Genomic DNA, 18,120 nt, shown 5'->3' on the forward strand with positions numbered 1-18,120 from the left:
ATTTGCCCAACTATCAGTTTGTTGTGAAGAATTTTTCCATATCATGCTATCTTTGTCACACGGCATTTTCTTAGATGGTTTGATGTGAAATAAGGCAATTGGTATGGCCATAAAATAAACTGCAGTTGAAGTAGAAGGTTTGATAAAAGAATATACCAATTCCAAAGACAGAAGTTAATGACATGCCTCTCTTTTCTACTCTATGCTACTCAAGGAATTGTAATTTAAAGGAAGCACTACTCTTGATCTTTCATTGCAGCCAGTACATCTCTGTTGCAAGATTGTAACCATCATGGTGCAAGTTACCCAGTTTTCTGTCTCTCCTGATAACATAAAGTTTGAATTACCACTACACTGTAAGCTGATACCATTCACCATGAAATCATTTTTTCTATGATTCTTAAATTGTCTTGGGTGGAGGATGCTTTTGGCCTTCCTTACAGTCCTGAAGAAGAATGCTTTTATAGGCCCCAGTTTATTGGTCCCATTGAGTACATTAACTGAGCCAAGCACTGATTCTACTTCTTCACCAGACCCTCTTGAGAAAGAGCTAGATGTCATCAGCATTCAGTTGACATTTATTCTAAACTCTAAATGTTATCAGATCAAGGAAAAGTCTCCTAGCGCCACCTGATTTGTTGATCAGGTATGAGTAGAATGACTTTAAGGTTGTTCTGCAGAGAGTAAAGAAGTAGATGGAAACAGAAAGGCTCCATTGTCTAGGCAGAGGGGCACTTTTTAAGTCCAGAATGTCCAGGTAATATTAGGAAGTAGCTCAGGAATATACCTGCCTAATTTACTGACCTATCTGGAGGAGGAGGACAAGATGCAGCACAATCATACTTGAATGATGTATTATCAATTTTAATAAAAAAGTTTTAGCCATCTTGAGGAACTGAATTCAGTCCACTTAATGCTGCTGTCCAGACTAATCTGAACAACATCTTTGGAAGGACACTATAGTGTTTCTCAACCTGTGGTCCATGGACCTCTGGGGGTGTGTGTGACGTTGGCCATGGTCTGTGGCCACAAAAGTTATTTAAAGGGGGTCTATAGTGAAGAAAAGGTTGAGAATCACTGCCCTGTAGCATTGATATCAAAGTTGCTGAAACTTTCAGGATAATTAACAGGATTACACTCCTCCTTTACCATTCCCAATAAGATCACCCAAATGACCAAGGCAATTCCAGTGCCAAAACCAATCCTAAACCCAATTGAAATATATCCAGAAAATAAGTGGATCTAATTAGCCAGCACGTATGATCCAGTACGTATGACAGGGCAGCTGTAGCATCCTATTATTAAAATGATTGCATCAATCCACTGTCAAGGATCCTAGCTCCCCAATTACCTATAGTTAATATAATTACTGTATATTGCTGGGTGTGTTTGCACATATGCATATAAATAGGACTTCAGTATCACAAAGCTCCTTTTGTTTTAGCATTCCATGCATTGCCTAAATAAGAAACCATTTGAGTATTTGTGCACGATATTCATTTTTTCCCACTTTTCTCCTAAAATTATATTTAGGGCACACCTGGTACTCCTGGAAGAAATGGATCCCCTGGTACCCCTGGCCTGCCAGGAGACCCTGGTCAACCTGGCCCCCCTGGAGTCTGCCAAAATTGCCCAAGTTTTACTGGAAATGTAAGTAACATTCTCTCCATCATCTTTTCTTTTGCTAGTGTGTAAAAGTTAATATGCAATGTTTAGCATGCCACTGGTTCAGAAGCACAAAGGGTTTTAAGAAGAATTAGATCGAAGTTTCTCAATCTCAGCAACCTTAAGATGCTGAACTCCCCAGCCAGCATGGCATGGAGAATAATTAGATGAATTATTTTTACAGAAACCCTGCAAAAATTGATATGGACAAGGCAAGAATCATTCTGGATGGCAAAATCTAAATGTTACAGTACATGTTTGCAGTACGTAACTTGGCAACCAGGTTTATTCTCACACGATCTGTAATAATACCATATGTTAACGATAATTGTCTGTAGTTTACTGAAGAGCTAGTTAATATATGATACAAATAACTTTCCAAATTTATGAAGAGGTTGAAAGAGGTGTTCACAGCAAATCTAAATTAAAGGAGATTGTCAAAGAGATATTGCTGTGGCGAATTGGAGAAGCAGTCAATCTGCATGAACCCTGTACTTCCAACCTTGGGAGATCCATGCTTTTGGCCCCTCAGTGATTGCGTGACAGTGGATGATTACTGTTGAAATTCAGAATGCATGAAGTCAGTGGTGGGATTCAAATATGTGAACAACAGGTTCTCTGTGTGGATGCCACTTCCGGAAGTCCATTCTGGGCCTGGGCAACAAAAAAATTAGCTACTGGTTTTGCCAAAGTGGTGTGAACTGGCTAGTGCCCTTACAATAAACTGTGGTTCCTAGACTTCCGTTTTCTTGTCTGTTGACAAGCCCATTTAAAAATGGTAATTGTCTAGCTGTTTCTTCCTCCATGGTGAACTGTATGTCTGGGAAGATGGAGTTCAGTATGGTAACTTTAGGCATAAACAACCAATGAATGGGAGAGGAATTAATTAGCAACTTACCTCAGTCTATGTTGTAAAAGGTTTAGGAAGATTTTAAAATATTGAAATAGAACCGACCTGAATGAACTCACTAATAAATGGGTGGGAATTCCTATTGCAATTTCCAGCATTCTGTATCCCACCACAATTCTTACATTAAAACTCCATGCTGAGGTTCATATGACTTTTGCTTTCTAGAACATGTCCTATGTTACAGAGCTTGACACAGACTGAGTTCTTGGAAAAATTCTACCTCTCCCGATGACTTTCTCTAAACTGGTATCCTGTAGACCTTTCCAGCCAATCAACTTTTCACATTTCTTCTCATTGTACATTTGGACCTCCTCAAACATTGAAATTATTTTTCTCAACAAAGCTTGATCTCATTCCTGGAGGAATGTGAGTGGAAAACTTTGGTCATCCCGATGCAACAATTTCCAGCATCCCCAACCACTGTGTCTAATGGTGGCGATGCTTTGGTTCAGCAATAACTAGAATTATTGCTCATGGATTTTCCACCCGTTGTTCTGTCACTTCTGTCACTTTCCAAGCTGTTGGGATGTAAGGTGATGGGGTTATGTTCCCTAATATAAGCCCTTAAAATAATTGGGGTTTGATTTACCCACCAGCACATGAAGGTGTGGCCTACGATTCCAGACCAATGGAATATCTGATTAAGGGATGGGTATATGTATAAATGTTCCCAGTGTATCAATTGCTGACCTATTCATTTATAACAACTACTTCTCTTTTCAATTTGTTTTCTGCTGCAGAACTTTTCTCCTCAGTATGACTATGATGTCAAGGCTGGACCAGGCCCAGGCGTTATAACTGTAAGATAGTAGCACGATCTTTATGCTACTTAAATGGCTTTTGAAAAAATGTTTTTTCTTTTCTTGCACAGGTTATCTAGCAAACAAATACTGATTTCTGATTGCCTAAAACCAGACTGGATTAAAGCAGTGTTTTCCTTCGGAATCCTGATTAGAAACATGTTGAAACCTCTTATCAAACCAGAGGCTTCCTTGATATTGCTGCCTCACACTTTTGTTTCTTTTCCTTTCTACATTTTACAGCACCCCTCAACTATTTTCATCACCTCCTTTTTTTTTTTGTTCCTGCAATTGTTCCTTTTGTGTTTCTGACAATGTTTGCTCTTCCAATTCTTTTTGTCTAGATGTTTCTCCTCCTTTTTTTCCCCTACAACAGTTTTCCAGGCTATTAATTGTACAGTGTTTGCTATTTCCAGAATGCAGATATCAGTGGGTAATAAATCAACTTGCTAATTGTTTAGCATTCTTTTCACATAGATGAGCTTCTTCTGAAGTTTTAAATTTGCAGCCTCTCTTAATAAATATACGTAGATCAATAATTCCACATGATGTTCCAAAATAAAGCTATGCTCTAACTCGGTTGCAAATGCAGCATCAAGATTAAATGAGGCAATTTGGGATTTGTTAAAAATTCAGTTAACTTGGGATGGTGCTGTTTCTTACATGTTGGTCAATCCAGTCCCAGGCTTTGAGTTGGATTGGGATGTTATAGAGGGCAAAGGGAAGGATCGTGCGAAGGAGTTTTGATTTTTAGAAAAATCGCACAACTCGTCTTCAGATAAATGCCTAAAAAGTAGAGAGATCGTAAGTTTATATCAATGGGCTTTAGGTGCCTACAGTTTTCCATGGTGGTACATTTTAGTCACCTGGGCCTTGAGTAAGCTGCTGAGTTTTTCTACAAAAATAGAAAGCAGCATATAAAAACATTAAAGAAAGCAAACATCAGGACAAAACCTAACTCTGTGTGTGTGTGAGAGTGTGTGTGTGTGTGTGTGTGTGTGTGTGTGTGTGTGTGTGTGTGTGATATCTGCATAATCTGTGAAAAGGGCAACTCACACTGGGCTATTAAAAGTGCTCTCAACAGACTTTCCTGATTGTCTACTTCTCTCCTATGTTGTCCATTTACTGCTGTGTTGTGAATCATGAAATGTATTTGTCTTCTGTTCCTCACAGAGTTTTTCTACTTTCAGTCCATCCATTTATCCATCCATCCATCCGTCTGTCCATCCATCATAATTCATTCATCTGTTTCAAGTTGCTCATCATTTTTTCCTTCTCACAGCTTCTGTTGTTTGTAATCTGCTGCTGGCTTTTACATCTGAGATGTATGAACCAAAAATGCCTTCTTCTTTCATGTCTTTGGGTCCTAAGAGTTCCTGGTTTTTCCTGGAAGGGGGTTTGGGGAATGCATGGCCGGAAGGACCACGGCAACTAGATGCCTTCCAGATATGTTGGATATATAACTTCAGGATGGCAGTGAAGTTATTGAATTTGATATTAAATATCATTGGTAAGCATCTAGCAGAAGAAGACATCTAAGTCATCATATACTACCAGAGGGACTGTACTTAAAAAGAAAAAAAAAATCAGTGCCCCAATATTGAGTCCTCTTTATATTTTCTATAGCATTGTTTTAATGGATCCAAGAATGTGTGATTGCAATCAGAGGTCGTTTCCCTGCATTTCCCCCTTTATAAATCACTTCCATTGGGATTAATGGAGCTGTTTGCAAAATCTCTCACTACCTGAGTTGTTGGGCATATAGGACTCTGCATGGGTATATCAGTCCTGTACATCAGGGGTCTCCAACCTTGGCAAATTTGTGGACTTCAACTCCCAGAATTCCTCAGCCAGCTATGGCTGGTGAGGAATTCTGGGAGTTGAATTCCACAAGTCTTACAGTTGTCAAGTTTGGGGAACCCTGCCATAGATGGTTCAACAGAGTTATACCAAAATTCTGGGACAAGCAATGACTCTTTAATATTTCATTGCTTACCAAGATACAATTGCACACTTCCTGCTTAACAAGAACATATGATAGCCCGAATGAGTTATAAAGCCACCTTATGAAATGAAACCACAATAGCAGTTCACTGGAAGAAATATTTCTATGCTCACACATCTCTTATGTCACTTCTTTATTTATTATTTTTAACTAAGCTGTAATTCATAGAAATTATTTCTAGCTCTCAAAAATATATATTTCTTGTACATTAATTTAAGAAGCCAACAGGTTTTAATCTTTTTTCCCCCTGAAACAATTATAAATAATGAATTATCTTTTAGTAGACTACCTTAAAATATAACTACGTAAGCATTTGGTGACAAGATGTAGGTTTAGGGCTAAATATCATGTATCTGGCATACACATCCCAATTTCCATAAAAATTGCATGCTTTCAATAAAGGTGAAGAGAGTTGGATATTTATTTAATGAACAAGAGTGAACATCTTGCAATCTTATTCAGCAAACTATACAGCAACCTTGGATATGCATTTTTAAAACAAGATAAAGAGAAATAATATGTAGAGAAAACAAAATGGCTAGGTTACTACTCTTTAGAGAGGGAGAGAGAGAGAGATGTCAAATAATTCATGTACCTTTTTCCTAGCGCTCAAAGTTCATAGCCTTATACCTTTCCCAAGTTTTCCCATGAGACAAGCACAGTCCCCAGCTGAGGAACTGATAACTCTATTCAGTTCAATCCGGGATGTGGTACCCATGTCTCACTTCCCAGAATCCATAATTAATCACAGGCAGTGCACAAATGAACTTGGCTTACTAAACAGAATGTTTATCTTATCCTAATGACTGGTGCTGCCTTGTTCATTGCTTTGTGTGTAGTGACTTATTTTTGCCTAACACCAGCCTAGGAAGTGAAACAAATTGAAACTGAACTGAACACTGATTTAATACTAGCATGGTTCAAGTTAATGCATTTCCACTTTTTGCATAACTAGCTTTTGTTACAGTATACACACCGTCCTTTGCACTCTATTTCATTAGAGAATTAAATTTTCATTTTATCTACAATTCATTGTATTATTTTTCAATCTTCCCCATAGGGTGGTACTGGCTTTCCTGGCCCACCGGGTCCTAGTGGTCCTCCTGGTCCTGTTGGTCAGCCAGGTTCACCTGTAAGTATTTGTCATTTCTTTTTCTGCTTCCAGTTATATTTTATACTGTTGGTTAGTTGTGCTAACCATAAGGGCAAAAATGTGCATTAAACTCTAAGGAGCATAGTTTGAGCATGGCAAAGAACAATTAAAAAAAAGTCTGTAGCCTTCTCCTATTTAACAGGGTTGCCAATACATTTTCTTAAAGGATGTCTTCTAGCATAGCTATTAAAGCACCACCCTTTTCCAGAAATAATGCAGAAAAATACAATACAAGGTTTGAGATTTTAAAAAATGTCTGATCTTCCAAGTTTTCAAAAATGCTTAATACCAAGTTGCAAATGATCTTTTCCTCAACTGAGCTGTGTCAAAGGAGGAACTCTTTGTGATAGAGGGCTAGAAAACAGCACTACACAAATTAGTAAACATTGATCCATTGACCTCCTTAACAGAGAAGTAAAGTAGATGCATTGGCTTCCATTTTTAAATGAAGTCCTCTCTACTAAATTTAAGCTTAGGAATGTTGAGTATTTAAAACAAAACAAGGTATTACATCTGGCTCACTGCCAAACTATAGACTTTATTTTAAGACAAGCAGAATTGAGGGGGGGGACTACCTTTGAATCAATCTTGACTCCTAGCAAATGCCTGAACAACTTTCTGAAGTTTTCTTGGCAAGATTTCAGAAGGATTCGCCTGCTTGCTAGGCCCAAGAGAAAGTGAGTGGCCCAAGCTGTCTTTTTTGTGCATAAGCCAGGACTCCTGGTTTCTAGCCTGTTGCTACATCAAACTGGATCTCATCATATTCAATTCCAATATAGTAAGAAGGATTTTAATGCAGCCTACAAGACAGGGATATCAGAGGAAGGTTGATTGCATAGTTGTGGCTACTATCTTGAGTTTTACTGCTCCCCCTGTGGACACTACTGCCATAGAAGGAGGAAGGAGGACAAAAGAAGCATAGAAAACCAACATTCATTTATGTAGTGCTTTATACAAAAAGCAATTACTTATAAATTAAATTATTAATAATTAATAATCCAGAAGCGGTGAATGCTCCAACACTGGAAGTTTTTAAGAAGAGACTGGACAGCCATTTGTGTGAAATGGTATAGGGTTTCATACCTGAGCAGGGGGTTGGACTAGATGACCTCCAAGGTCCCAACTTTTTATTTATTATTATTATTATTATTGTTATTTAATTAAATGAAAATGAAATAGAATAAATTTCTATGGATTCATAGAATGGATTCATCTGGTCCATTTCCCTCTAGTTCCTAAGGATCTAATTAATCAAATAGTGAAAATTTGTTCCATCTGATTATGGATCTAATGAAAGCAACTCACCTTTTCTTCATTAGGGACCTCATGGATACCAAGGTCAACCTGGTGAACCTGGACAAGCTGGAGCTCCTGTAAGTATCAATATTCATTTCTGCAGATCTCATACTATACAGTATATTATATTGTGAGATAGGCTTGTTTGTGTTACAAGTTATCCAGTCTGAAAAGTAGTTTGCTTTGTGAGTTAATGAAATCATATGCCTCTTTGATTGTTGTGTTGTTTAGAGGTCATGGACAATCACATACACATATACACAAATGTGTTTTAAAGCTACAGTTGTGTGTTTACCAGGAAACTTTCTAACAACATGCAAGAGCTTTTTAGAGCTAGAGTTTTAGAGGTAGTCTAGAGTGAAAGCAGAAGTGGCTTACAACGGATTGGATCTAAATGTGATAGGGCAAATGTGATAGGATTGGATCTAAATGTGATTGTAAACTTAATGATTCCAGGAAAGAATGGAATGAGCAGCTAGTTCCATCCTCTCTACAATCATGTTTCTGAAAATATGTCCTGGTAGATTAGAGGGTTTTCCAAAAGGCTGAGTACAACTGGAAGGATAATTTGGTGAAAATCCATTCCTCCATAAGGAGAAGATTCTGTGGATATCAACTTTTTATCTGGAGCGGATCAGATCAGGAATAAACCAAGTTACTATCTTTTTTTAGAAAATGTAACATATGTGCTTTTAAATATATGTCCCCTTAAGAAAAGGAATCATTATGTAACAGAATAGTGTGTTATTCTATACTTAATTAAATGGAACTATAATCAAACAAAGGTTACTCCCCAGCAGGGCCCGCAGCATTGTGATGCTAAACTTCCTTCATATTCAGTGGCTAAACCAATTTATTTTCAAGAATCTGAACTCACTAGAACCACATGAATTTATTTCCAGTATCTGGCTATTGCAAAGGTAGCTTCTCTTCTGAGATAGTTTAATTCTTCACGGCTTATGGGTATGCCATGAATACCATTAATGGGTATTCTTGCTTCACTCTACCACCTAAACCACAGGCTAGACCTGAATTCCTCTTTTAAGAGGAATAGCTGTTTAAAAATCTGCATTTTTCAGATCTCTCCTCACAGGAGCACCTGGATTTTTTTTTTTTTTTTTTTTTTTGCAGACAGCCAGACAAATAAATGCAATGTAAAATAAGGTTGAGAATAGAGAGTGGGACTCGGAGTGGGGGGGGGGGAATCTTTTGTTAATAAGGCATGTTACAACTCATGCTGGGTCAGTAATTTTGACTCCTGCTCACCATTTCTCAAGAAAGAAGTGAAGGTGTCTGCATGAACACACTGTGTTTTGTTCCATAATTTCATTTGCCAAATCCTCAAAAACAGTTTGATCACTTTTCAGATTTGGGGGAGTGAAGCAGGTAGAAGTATAGAAAGATTATATCCTTGAAATACTACCAAAGCCTATTCTGTTGCATAAATATCAAAATATTTAGCATGCTTATAAAATCACATATCTATTTTGATATTGTTGAAAGAGAAAGTGATGTATAAAATCAGCAAACTCAATCACCTGGTAATGGCCTAGCAACACACAAAAAGTACTTCCCTCAGAACTGATTTCTTCTGTGAGAAATTTTATTTCTTTGTCACCATATATTTTTATAATTTTGAGGAGGGGGATGTGCCTTCAAATCAGTATTTGCCATTGTCTTCTTCCTAGAACTGATAGAAAATTACTGACACCAGTCATTCTCTGTCTAGTCTAGAACTCACAGTCACCTCTTTCTGGCCTGGTGCTTTAACCACTACACCAAACTAGCTTTCACATTTATTTATTTTTTTACCAAAAGAACCCCACCAAAAGGAAAGGATCTGTTTATCTTTGGCTTTTGTTTAACACATATAATCAATAGCAGGGAGGAAATGACCTTTGATGTTCTTTTACTTTCCAGGGTGCTCCTGGCCCCCCAGGAATGATTGGACCCCCTGGACCTTCTGGAAAAGATGTAAGTTTTTGATGATCAACACATGAATAAAGAGATCTTTTGCCATGTCTCTCTACAGACACACATACACAGTATAAATGGCATGGTTACAGTTATGCAAACCCTCTCCCTCCGACTTTAATGTTTTCTTTGGGCCACCACACACTTCAACATAGATGGTTGCCTAATGCATAAAAGCAGGTTTTGAGGAAAAAAAGGAAGACTGGGGGGAAAAGGAAGGAGGAGGAAAACCACACAATAACAGAAGAATTCTACTCATAATGCAGGATCCAAATAATTCTGATTTTTTTCACAATCAGGATTTGGCATCTTGATTTTAGATAGATAGATAGTTCTACCCAATTGACCAAACCTCTTTTATATATCTACAGTACACTGAAGGGGAAATCAATTAGTTTCCATCCTGTGAGGCAGTATGTTAAATGTTTAATGTTTTTTTTTCAAAAATAATGTTTCTTTAAAGGTTGTTCTAAATTATTATACTGTAAATTTTTTGAATTGGTTGTATCCTAGCCTTTAGACAGTTTCTTCCATGAAAAGCAGATTAAAGATTTAATGGCTAGATTTAGTTAGAGACATAACTAAAGAGATAAGGCCTGCTGGTTAATAAGCAGCTGCAGTGCTTATTAACCAAGGTAGCCTAATATTTGTGCCTTAGCAAAGACATATTTTTGAAATGGTGTTTCTCATTTGTTTGTTTCTGCTGTTCCTAAGGAAACACCCTTATATTTTCCAAGTTCCAGTTATTCTAAATTAGATTCCGAATTGCTTTTCATAATTGGAAGGGCTCTATTCATTCATGAAGTTCTCAGAATTAGGATAGGCTTCTGCTGACAGAAGAATAAACAGTGATTTTTTTAAAGCAATTTTCCTCAGAGCTTCTTATTTAGATCATATCATTCTATGGGGATAGAGGAAAAATGTAAAAAAGAACATTCCACTAATTCTGTAGAATGTTTTATGAATAGAATCCTAAGTGCATTGCAATGAAATCAAACCAACTAAATCAATATCATCTCATTAGGAAATAGAGAATACTTCAGTTGAGCAAATACCCTACATATAGACATATATTTCTGGCTAATCTTTGTGTGTTCTGTCATCTGTGAATGCATTTCGTTTGCTTTCACTACTCACACATCAACTCATAGCAATCTAGAATACTTCCCATTCCATCATACATAAAACTGCTAGATGATGCAATGGTCAGTTTTCTGACTAAAAAGGGCTCAGGAGATAGTTGTATAAACAACCACTTGTAAGTTATTTCATTATCAGTCGAATGACCTGCCACTGAAATTGCCTATGCACTGAAAGCTACTAAAAAAAAGAAATCAAGAAAGGTTTTCCCTGGATATCTACTGAAGATATCTTGGCTGTGGGGAGGAAATATTCCAGTTGCACTAATTCTTGTAAGCCCAGCCAGCAGTAGCTCCACAATATATAGCCAAAGCTTCTTTTCGCTATTATGTGGTCTTATTTTCTAATTTCGTCTCAGAGTGACTATAGAGTATGTGTGTGGGTGTCTAGATGTAGTAATTGTATATTGTGTCTTTAGGGAGAACCTGGAAGACCTGGAAGACCTGGAGAACGTGGATTACCCGGCCTTCCTGTAAGTAAACACATTTTTTTTTCTTTTAGGATATGTTGGAAACTAACCCTAAAAGGGGCTAAGCCTTTTGAAAAACTCCAATGTATATTTGGATGTTTGTAACCCTCCTCACTCCATTTCAATCACTTGTATAATGTAATTATGTAATTGTGCTCCCTACTGCATCCTTCAGTCCCCGCCATTATCAAATTCAGCCCTATATTGTAGGAAGAAGTCACGACTCCCTACTGTTTCATAACGTGGGGTTAATGGGAACTGGCGTGTTTTGACATCCTTCTCCACCCAGGCATAGCCCCATCTGCCGTTCCCTCCCCAGTAAAGAAATGAACAAATAAGTACAAAAATGCTTTCCTACCTGTATGACATGACAATGAGGTTATAAATAAGATATTTTGTTTTGTTTCTTAAATTCACTCAGCCATATCCAAATCCCCTATGTTCTTGCTTCACTTATAAGATTTATGTTTGTTTATCAATGATATTGATTGCTATTGCTAGTTCTATAGCTATGAGAAAGTTGTAGGTTTTATTCCCAGTTGTAAAAATAGCCATGCTGTTATAATCTTTCTGTGTCTACAGCTTTCTTCTTCACCCATATAGCTTCTCTGTCATTTCATCAGGTAGAAAATGAAAACCTAACTGAGGGTGCCACAGTGACATCTGAAAGTTGTAAACCAAAAGCAATCAATCAAATTAAACATTAATGACAGCAGATGATGCAGAGGACAAATAACATGAAATCACATCTTGACAACTGCTTATCAAAGAACAAAATCATTAAAAAATGTCAACTAATTTGAATTTTTCAAGTATCACAATAAAGCCCTTAATAAACATGGAGGATCCATTAAAATTCAGTTTTGGGAAAAGAGCAATTTTTTTCTGCAGTCAAAGCTGGAGAATATTGCTTTTAGATCTACTGAAAACAGTCTTGGTATGTCCACTAAATACATGGACTCCTTGTAATTGAATATTCAGAAATAATCCATTCCTAGGGTTAGGTTTTTGAAATATTTATGTATCTTTTATATTCTGAACTATTGGAATCTTTCCTCCTTTTGGCTTTCTCTAGTTTGATTCACTAGATAATTCCTCAGGTTTAAGCCATGCTTAAACTCTTAGCCTATTTCCTGATCATCATAAACTTCCAATGCAATTCTTCTCATCTTATTATATTCTCTCTCTCTCTCTCTCTCTCTCTCTCTCTCCCTCCCTCCCTCCCTCCCTCTCCCTCTCCCTCCCACTCTCTCTTTCTCTCTCTCTCTCTCTCTCTCCACCCCCCCTCTCTCTCAATTTAGGGCCACAAAGGGCCTTCTGGAATGCCTGGAATGCCTGGAATGAAAGGTCATAGGGTAAGTGTTCAACATAAAATATTCTATTTTAAAAAATTAGGGAATTATATCAACACAGCTAACTCTGGCTCAGGCTTCTTCAACTCAATGCTCTTCAGATTAGGTTGATTAAAGCACTTTCTATAGAATTCTGGTGGGCATTTTATCAGAGTTGAGGTACAACCCATCAGAATGACACCATGTTGGATAAAACTTACAATAGCTGATGAAACAGGCATGTTACGGTCAGAAACTTTTCTAAAGTAATTGCTGAAGCCAATGAAATGGGTTGGGAGAGGATAAATCAGTGTACATAGTAAAATTAGGGGTCATTGCTAATAGATAGAGCTAGCGAGGCATATCAACATTCCAGGTGTTCAGTATTTTGATTTATAAAATTTCATATTTTTAAAATGTTATGTTATTATATATTTTATACATAATATTATTATATATTATATATTAATCTATTATATATTATTATATATTATATATTTTCTAAATTTATGTTATTCATGTACTTATGTACTTATTTGTAAATATTAATATTTATTATTATTAATAATAATGTTATTTACATATTATCTCTTTTTTTTCTTGCATAAAGGGTTTTGATGGAAGAGATGGTTCCAAAGGTGATGCAGGTGCTCCTGGTCTAAAGGTACCATTTATATTTATTACTTGTGCAGAAGAAGACAGCTTTATTCAGATAAAATTCTTCTTTAGAAGATGTTAAACAGTTCAATCTCTTGGGCTTCTCAGAATATTTATCAACAGAACTGAATCTGAATTTTTCTTTTCCTGGTAATGGCTCTCCCATTATATTCATGCCTCACTTGCCATGACATCTGAAATGGGGCGGGGTTTCTACCTCTGAGGTCAAAACTTTTCTTCCAGTATCAGACACCTAAATCTGATTTACCCTGAAATATCAGGATTATAATCTAAGTTCAGTTCACAAAATTTATAAATATATGACTTTTTTTTTACATTTCCTTTTGCCCATTTATCTTCTCTGATCATCAATTTTTCTGAAGGCTTCCTTATACCCATGTGTGAACAGTGAGAAAAAAGTACTTAGAGATAAGGGTTAGGATTCCCCTCCTTCCCCCTTCCCCCACTTCTCAAAGTATAGTAACCATGTTCCATCCCAAAAAGTCGATTTAAAAGAGATAAATGAAATATTTCTTCACTTAGAACATATTTAACAAGATGATGGACAACTCTGAAAACAAGACTAATTAAACTGATCCACTAGGGATTGCTAATCAGAATGGCCATATAGTACCTCTAATCATAATTTTACTCTGCTTTTGGCTGCTAGTTGCTGGAAATCTTATGTTCTTCTTAAATTGAGTTTGATAGAGAAGTACCACTGCATATTGAGCTGTCCTAAAAAAAATCATGTACATATCATTTTTTTTCTTCTCATGCAATTACTCTATAGACAGATGCAGTAATGTCATTCTCATTATTTGATGAAGCATAATAGGTTATCTTCAATTAATTTGTCTCTTCACTGCCCACCACAATGTTCCCAAAAAGATCACTCAGTTAGGAAATTGGTAGTCTGCTTGTTTATTCATCTATAAAATTTTCATGCCACATTTTCATTGATAAAAATTATCTCTGTAAGGAGAATTATACAATATGTATAATTTCAGCTGGTGCAAACTGACCTTTCTTCTTGGTACTGAACTGGTCTGATCCAGAAAGAGATTCAAATATGGAAATTTGCTTTAGAGTACTTAAGTTCTTGCTTAATTAGGAATAGAAATGTTCATTATTGGCCAAGTGTGACTGGAATTTCTTTCCAGTGCATATGCTCTCAGTTACATACAAACAACAAAGTGGTAAGTCAAAGATCATAAATCATAAGACACAATCACAAATCATAAGATACAAACAACAAGAGATAAATTACAAGCTACCAATAGGAGAAGATAGTAGGAAAGTTGAGAAGATGAGAAAGATGAATTTAGAGCAATGATGTAAAGGTGACTTGCTCAAATGTGGAATGATAAAGACGATGTTTTGACCAATATTCCCTTTATCACATAGGGTGAAAATGGCCTTCCCGGAGAAAATGGATCCCCAGGACCAATGGTAACTTTCTGAACAATATTGTGGAAAGTCTGTGGGAGAAAACAACAACAACAGAATTATTATCAATCTGTGATCCATTTACTCATCCATATGGAGAAAGATCTATAGAACTCTGTGATCATCTATTAGGTAGTAAGTGATAAAGAGACAGGTTTTATATTTTTACTCTGATTGGAGACATTTATCACATATTTAGTAGCAAGTAAGCCTAGCAATAATAAAAGTATGGCTGAGCTGAATTTTCAAATAATTTTTCAGGATACCCATTAGTGATGCCAATCCTAGGGATAAGATCACAGACACCTGAGGCAATTATAGGTATCTTGATCATGCATTTGCCTAATTCATATATATAGCCAGAATGGCAATGTGAAGCATGAAGCAGGCCCCATTTTACCTTACTGCACTTTCTGATTTTAAATTAATCTTTCTTGCCTAAATCACTTTTCTGATTTGAAGAAGTATAGAAAAGAACTATTTAAAAATGAGAGGGGTGGGGGAAACCATGTTATATATGAAACATCCCTGATTTCCTCAAATGCCTAATTTGACCCATGGTTGATCTTATGATTCATCTGTTATGTTTCTTTAATGAAAGTTTTACAGTGGTGAATGGGCTTTAGATTGCCCTTCCTTCTCTAAAAGGCTTGTATGTTTCTTAGGGACCCAGAGGTCTGCCTGGTGAAAGAGGACGAGCTGGGCCTCCAGGAACTTCAGTAAGTAGTTGGGTGAAAGTTTAATATAAACTCTTATTATCATTGCCAATTTTGATTCTCTGGTATAGATTAGCAATGGACTCTAAGAATCCTGGATGGGACAAGATAATAGAAGTCAAATTTGGTCTATTATCTTTGGTTTCTGTGGTTTGCTCTAGCAAAATCAGTCTTTTTGAAGACATTTTACAATTCACTTCAAGGGCACCACTTTGCCATTTCTGATTCTATTATTTTCTAGCAGTGTGTTGTCCATATTTATAGTTTGGTGTATAAAAACTGGGAATTTTTGGTTTGCTATTTTTGGCTCTTATATGTTCCTCCTTTGCCCCATATTTGGCCTGCATGCTCCAGATCAAAAAGCCTACCAAAATATAACCCCAGTTGAGGAAATTTAGTGGTAAGACATGGAATCCTTTTCACTGAACAGTTCTTTTTAGATCTGAAAAAAAATGCAATTAGCTAATGAATATATAATTAGATGACATAGAGTTTTCCCCCATATCTGTATATTTTAGTACATATGTTTAAGGTGTTAGGGTTCCATATTTGATTGTCAAAGAATTGTAATGCCGATAAATAAAAAAGTTCAGGGAAGTTGTGAAAGGTTATAGCTTATTCATTCTTGTAAGCTTTGTGATATTGCTGAGTTATTTTTTAAAACACTACAAGCACCATTTGTTTGTTTCTAATCAATTCCTGTGTATTTTCAGGGTGGTCGTGGTAATGATGGTAGTCCTGGAGCAGCTGGCCAACCTGTAAGTATATTCCTTCTTTCTCAGGTATTCCCCATTCCTTCCTTTTCTGATTTTCCCATACTGAAATTCTTGACTGAAATACAAATTATGGTCCTTGGATCCCCAAAATTCCATTTGAAACTTTATACTTGTTATATTTTATACCATAACAATAAGCCAAGCTAAGGTTGAATTGGGCTGAGAAAGAGTGACTGGCCCAAAGTTGGCTTTCATGTCTAAGGCGAAACAAGAACTAACAGTCGCCTGATTTCTAACCTGGTACCTTAACTGGCTCTCAAATAATATTTAAAATAAAACAATGTTTTAAAATATTATTCCTCCTACCTTTCCATTAAAAATGTCAAGGTGGCAAGCTCTTGAGACCTGGACAGTAGATAAATTTTTTATAATAGATAAATAGATTTATAATACACTAAAATGTGCAAATAAAGCAGAGAAAATGTCAGAGATGAAGTTTTCAACTTAGAAAATCCAATGCTTTTGAAAAAAGAACCCTGTAATAAATTAGCAGATAATTAGAATTTGGATGGAAGTTCAAGAACTTTGTCATTGGTCACCTTATCTTAGAGGCTCCACAAGTCACTCTAAGAACAATAAGTCATGTAACTAGAGCAGTGGTTCTCAACCTTTTTAATGCCGCGACCCCCAACCGGTCGTAAGTCAAGGACTACTCAACTGGAGCAGCACCGTTTGCAGAATGGGACTTTTGGCGGGCTCAGCAGGGCAGAGACAGCCTGGACAATTCCTATTGGCTTTTGAAAGCCAATAGAATTAGACTCTATTCAAGAGAGTCTATTTTATTGCCTTTCAAAAGCCAATAGAATAAAAGGGAGTAGCACAGCTAAGGAAAAGGGGGGAAAATGGCGGACTGTGTTGTTTGGTGACCCCCGTGAAGTGGTCGTTTGACCCCAAATGGGGTCCCGACCCACAAGTTGAGAACCACTGATCTAGAGATACATTTTCCCCCACACAGAGTCCCAGGTGTGTTATACATGTCTGTTTCACAACACAATTTTATACTGGTTGTCTCAATTACAAGAGCCTTTTTTTCCCCTTGTTCGAATATGATGTAATACAAAACAACATTTGTTTTTTTTTTTACAGAAATCACTGGGTTTTTTTTTCAAGTAATCATATCTCTCTTCTTTTTTCTTCAGGGTCCACCAGGCCCTCCTGGACCTTCAGGATTTCCTGGTACTCCAGGTTTTAAGGTATTTTACTACTGCGTGTACAAAAAGAGATTGAACTGACGCTCTGAAAAAAAGACATTTCATATATTAGCCTGTGTTTTATGTATATTCCTTTGAAAGGAGGGAAGGAAGCCACTGTTACGGTGGAATATTGACGTGCACTGCTGATGCTGATACCCCCTTAATTCTTTCTGCCCTCTGCTATTCTACCCTCTGCTAGATACCATTCTATGCACAGGGCACCAGCAAGAATATTTGAGATTTCATTGGGATAATGCTTCTTCTAAGGAATATTCATTAGCACATTGCCAATTCCTCCCTCCCACAAACCTACCATCATCACCTCAATAAAGTTGTCCAGTTCTGACATATTGTTAATTTGATTGGTCTAACTCTTCTGCTTCACAGGGTGAAACAGGTCCTCCTGGTTCTGCAGGCTCTAGCGGACCTCCTGGACCAAAAGGAGATGCCGGTCCTCCTGGCCAATCTGGGGGTGCTGGCCCTCCTGTAAGTATATGTTCCTTATAAAATGATGCGTTAAGTCTAATTAGATTTTAGTAAAGTGTATTTTAATAACATCATAGTATTTCAAAAATACATGACCTAA

At 36.8% G+C, this 18,120-nt stretch overlaps 1 protein-coding gene across 1 annotated transcript in view; it reads left to right on the forward strand.

Annotated features, from left to right (window-relative positions):
* The window catches only part of COL3A1 (collagen type III alpha 1 chain), a 73,284-nt gene that overhangs the window by 28,602 nt on the left and 26,562 nt on the right, over positions 1-18,120 (forward strand). Inside the window, exons 4-16 of the mRNA XM_039363711.1 lie at positions 1,534-1,650; positions 3,316-3,375; positions 6,441-6,512; positions 7,853-7,906; positions 9,750-9,803; positions 11,362-11,415; positions 12,714-12,767; positions 13,354-13,407; positions 14,808-14,852; positions 15,515-15,568; positions 16,279-16,323; positions 17,481-17,534; positions 17,922-18,020. Coding sequence (XP_039219645.1) covers positions 1,534-1,650; positions 3,316-3,375; positions 6,441-6,512; positions 7,853-7,906; positions 9,750-9,803; positions 11,362-11,415; positions 12,714-12,767; positions 13,354-13,407; positions 14,808-14,852; positions 15,515-15,568; positions 16,279-16,323; positions 17,481-17,534; positions 17,922-18,020 — 816 coding nt within the window. The remainder of the gene's footprint in view (positions 1-1,533; positions 1,651-3,315; positions 3,376-6,440; positions 6,513-7,852; positions 7,907-9,749; positions 9,804-11,361; positions 11,416-12,713; positions 12,768-13,353; positions 13,408-14,807; positions 14,853-15,514; positions 15,569-16,278; positions 16,324-17,480; positions 17,535-17,921; positions 18,021-18,120) is intronic.

Source organism: Crotalus tigris, unplaced genomic scaffold, assembly GCF_016545835.1.
Source record: "Crotalus tigris isolate CLP2741 ecotype Arizona unplaced genomic scaffold, ASM1654583v1 scf7180000019570.252052, whole genome shotgun sequence".
Taxonomy (NCBI): Eukaryota; Metazoa; Chordata; class Lepidosauria; order Squamata; family Viperidae; genus Crotalus; species Crotalus tigris.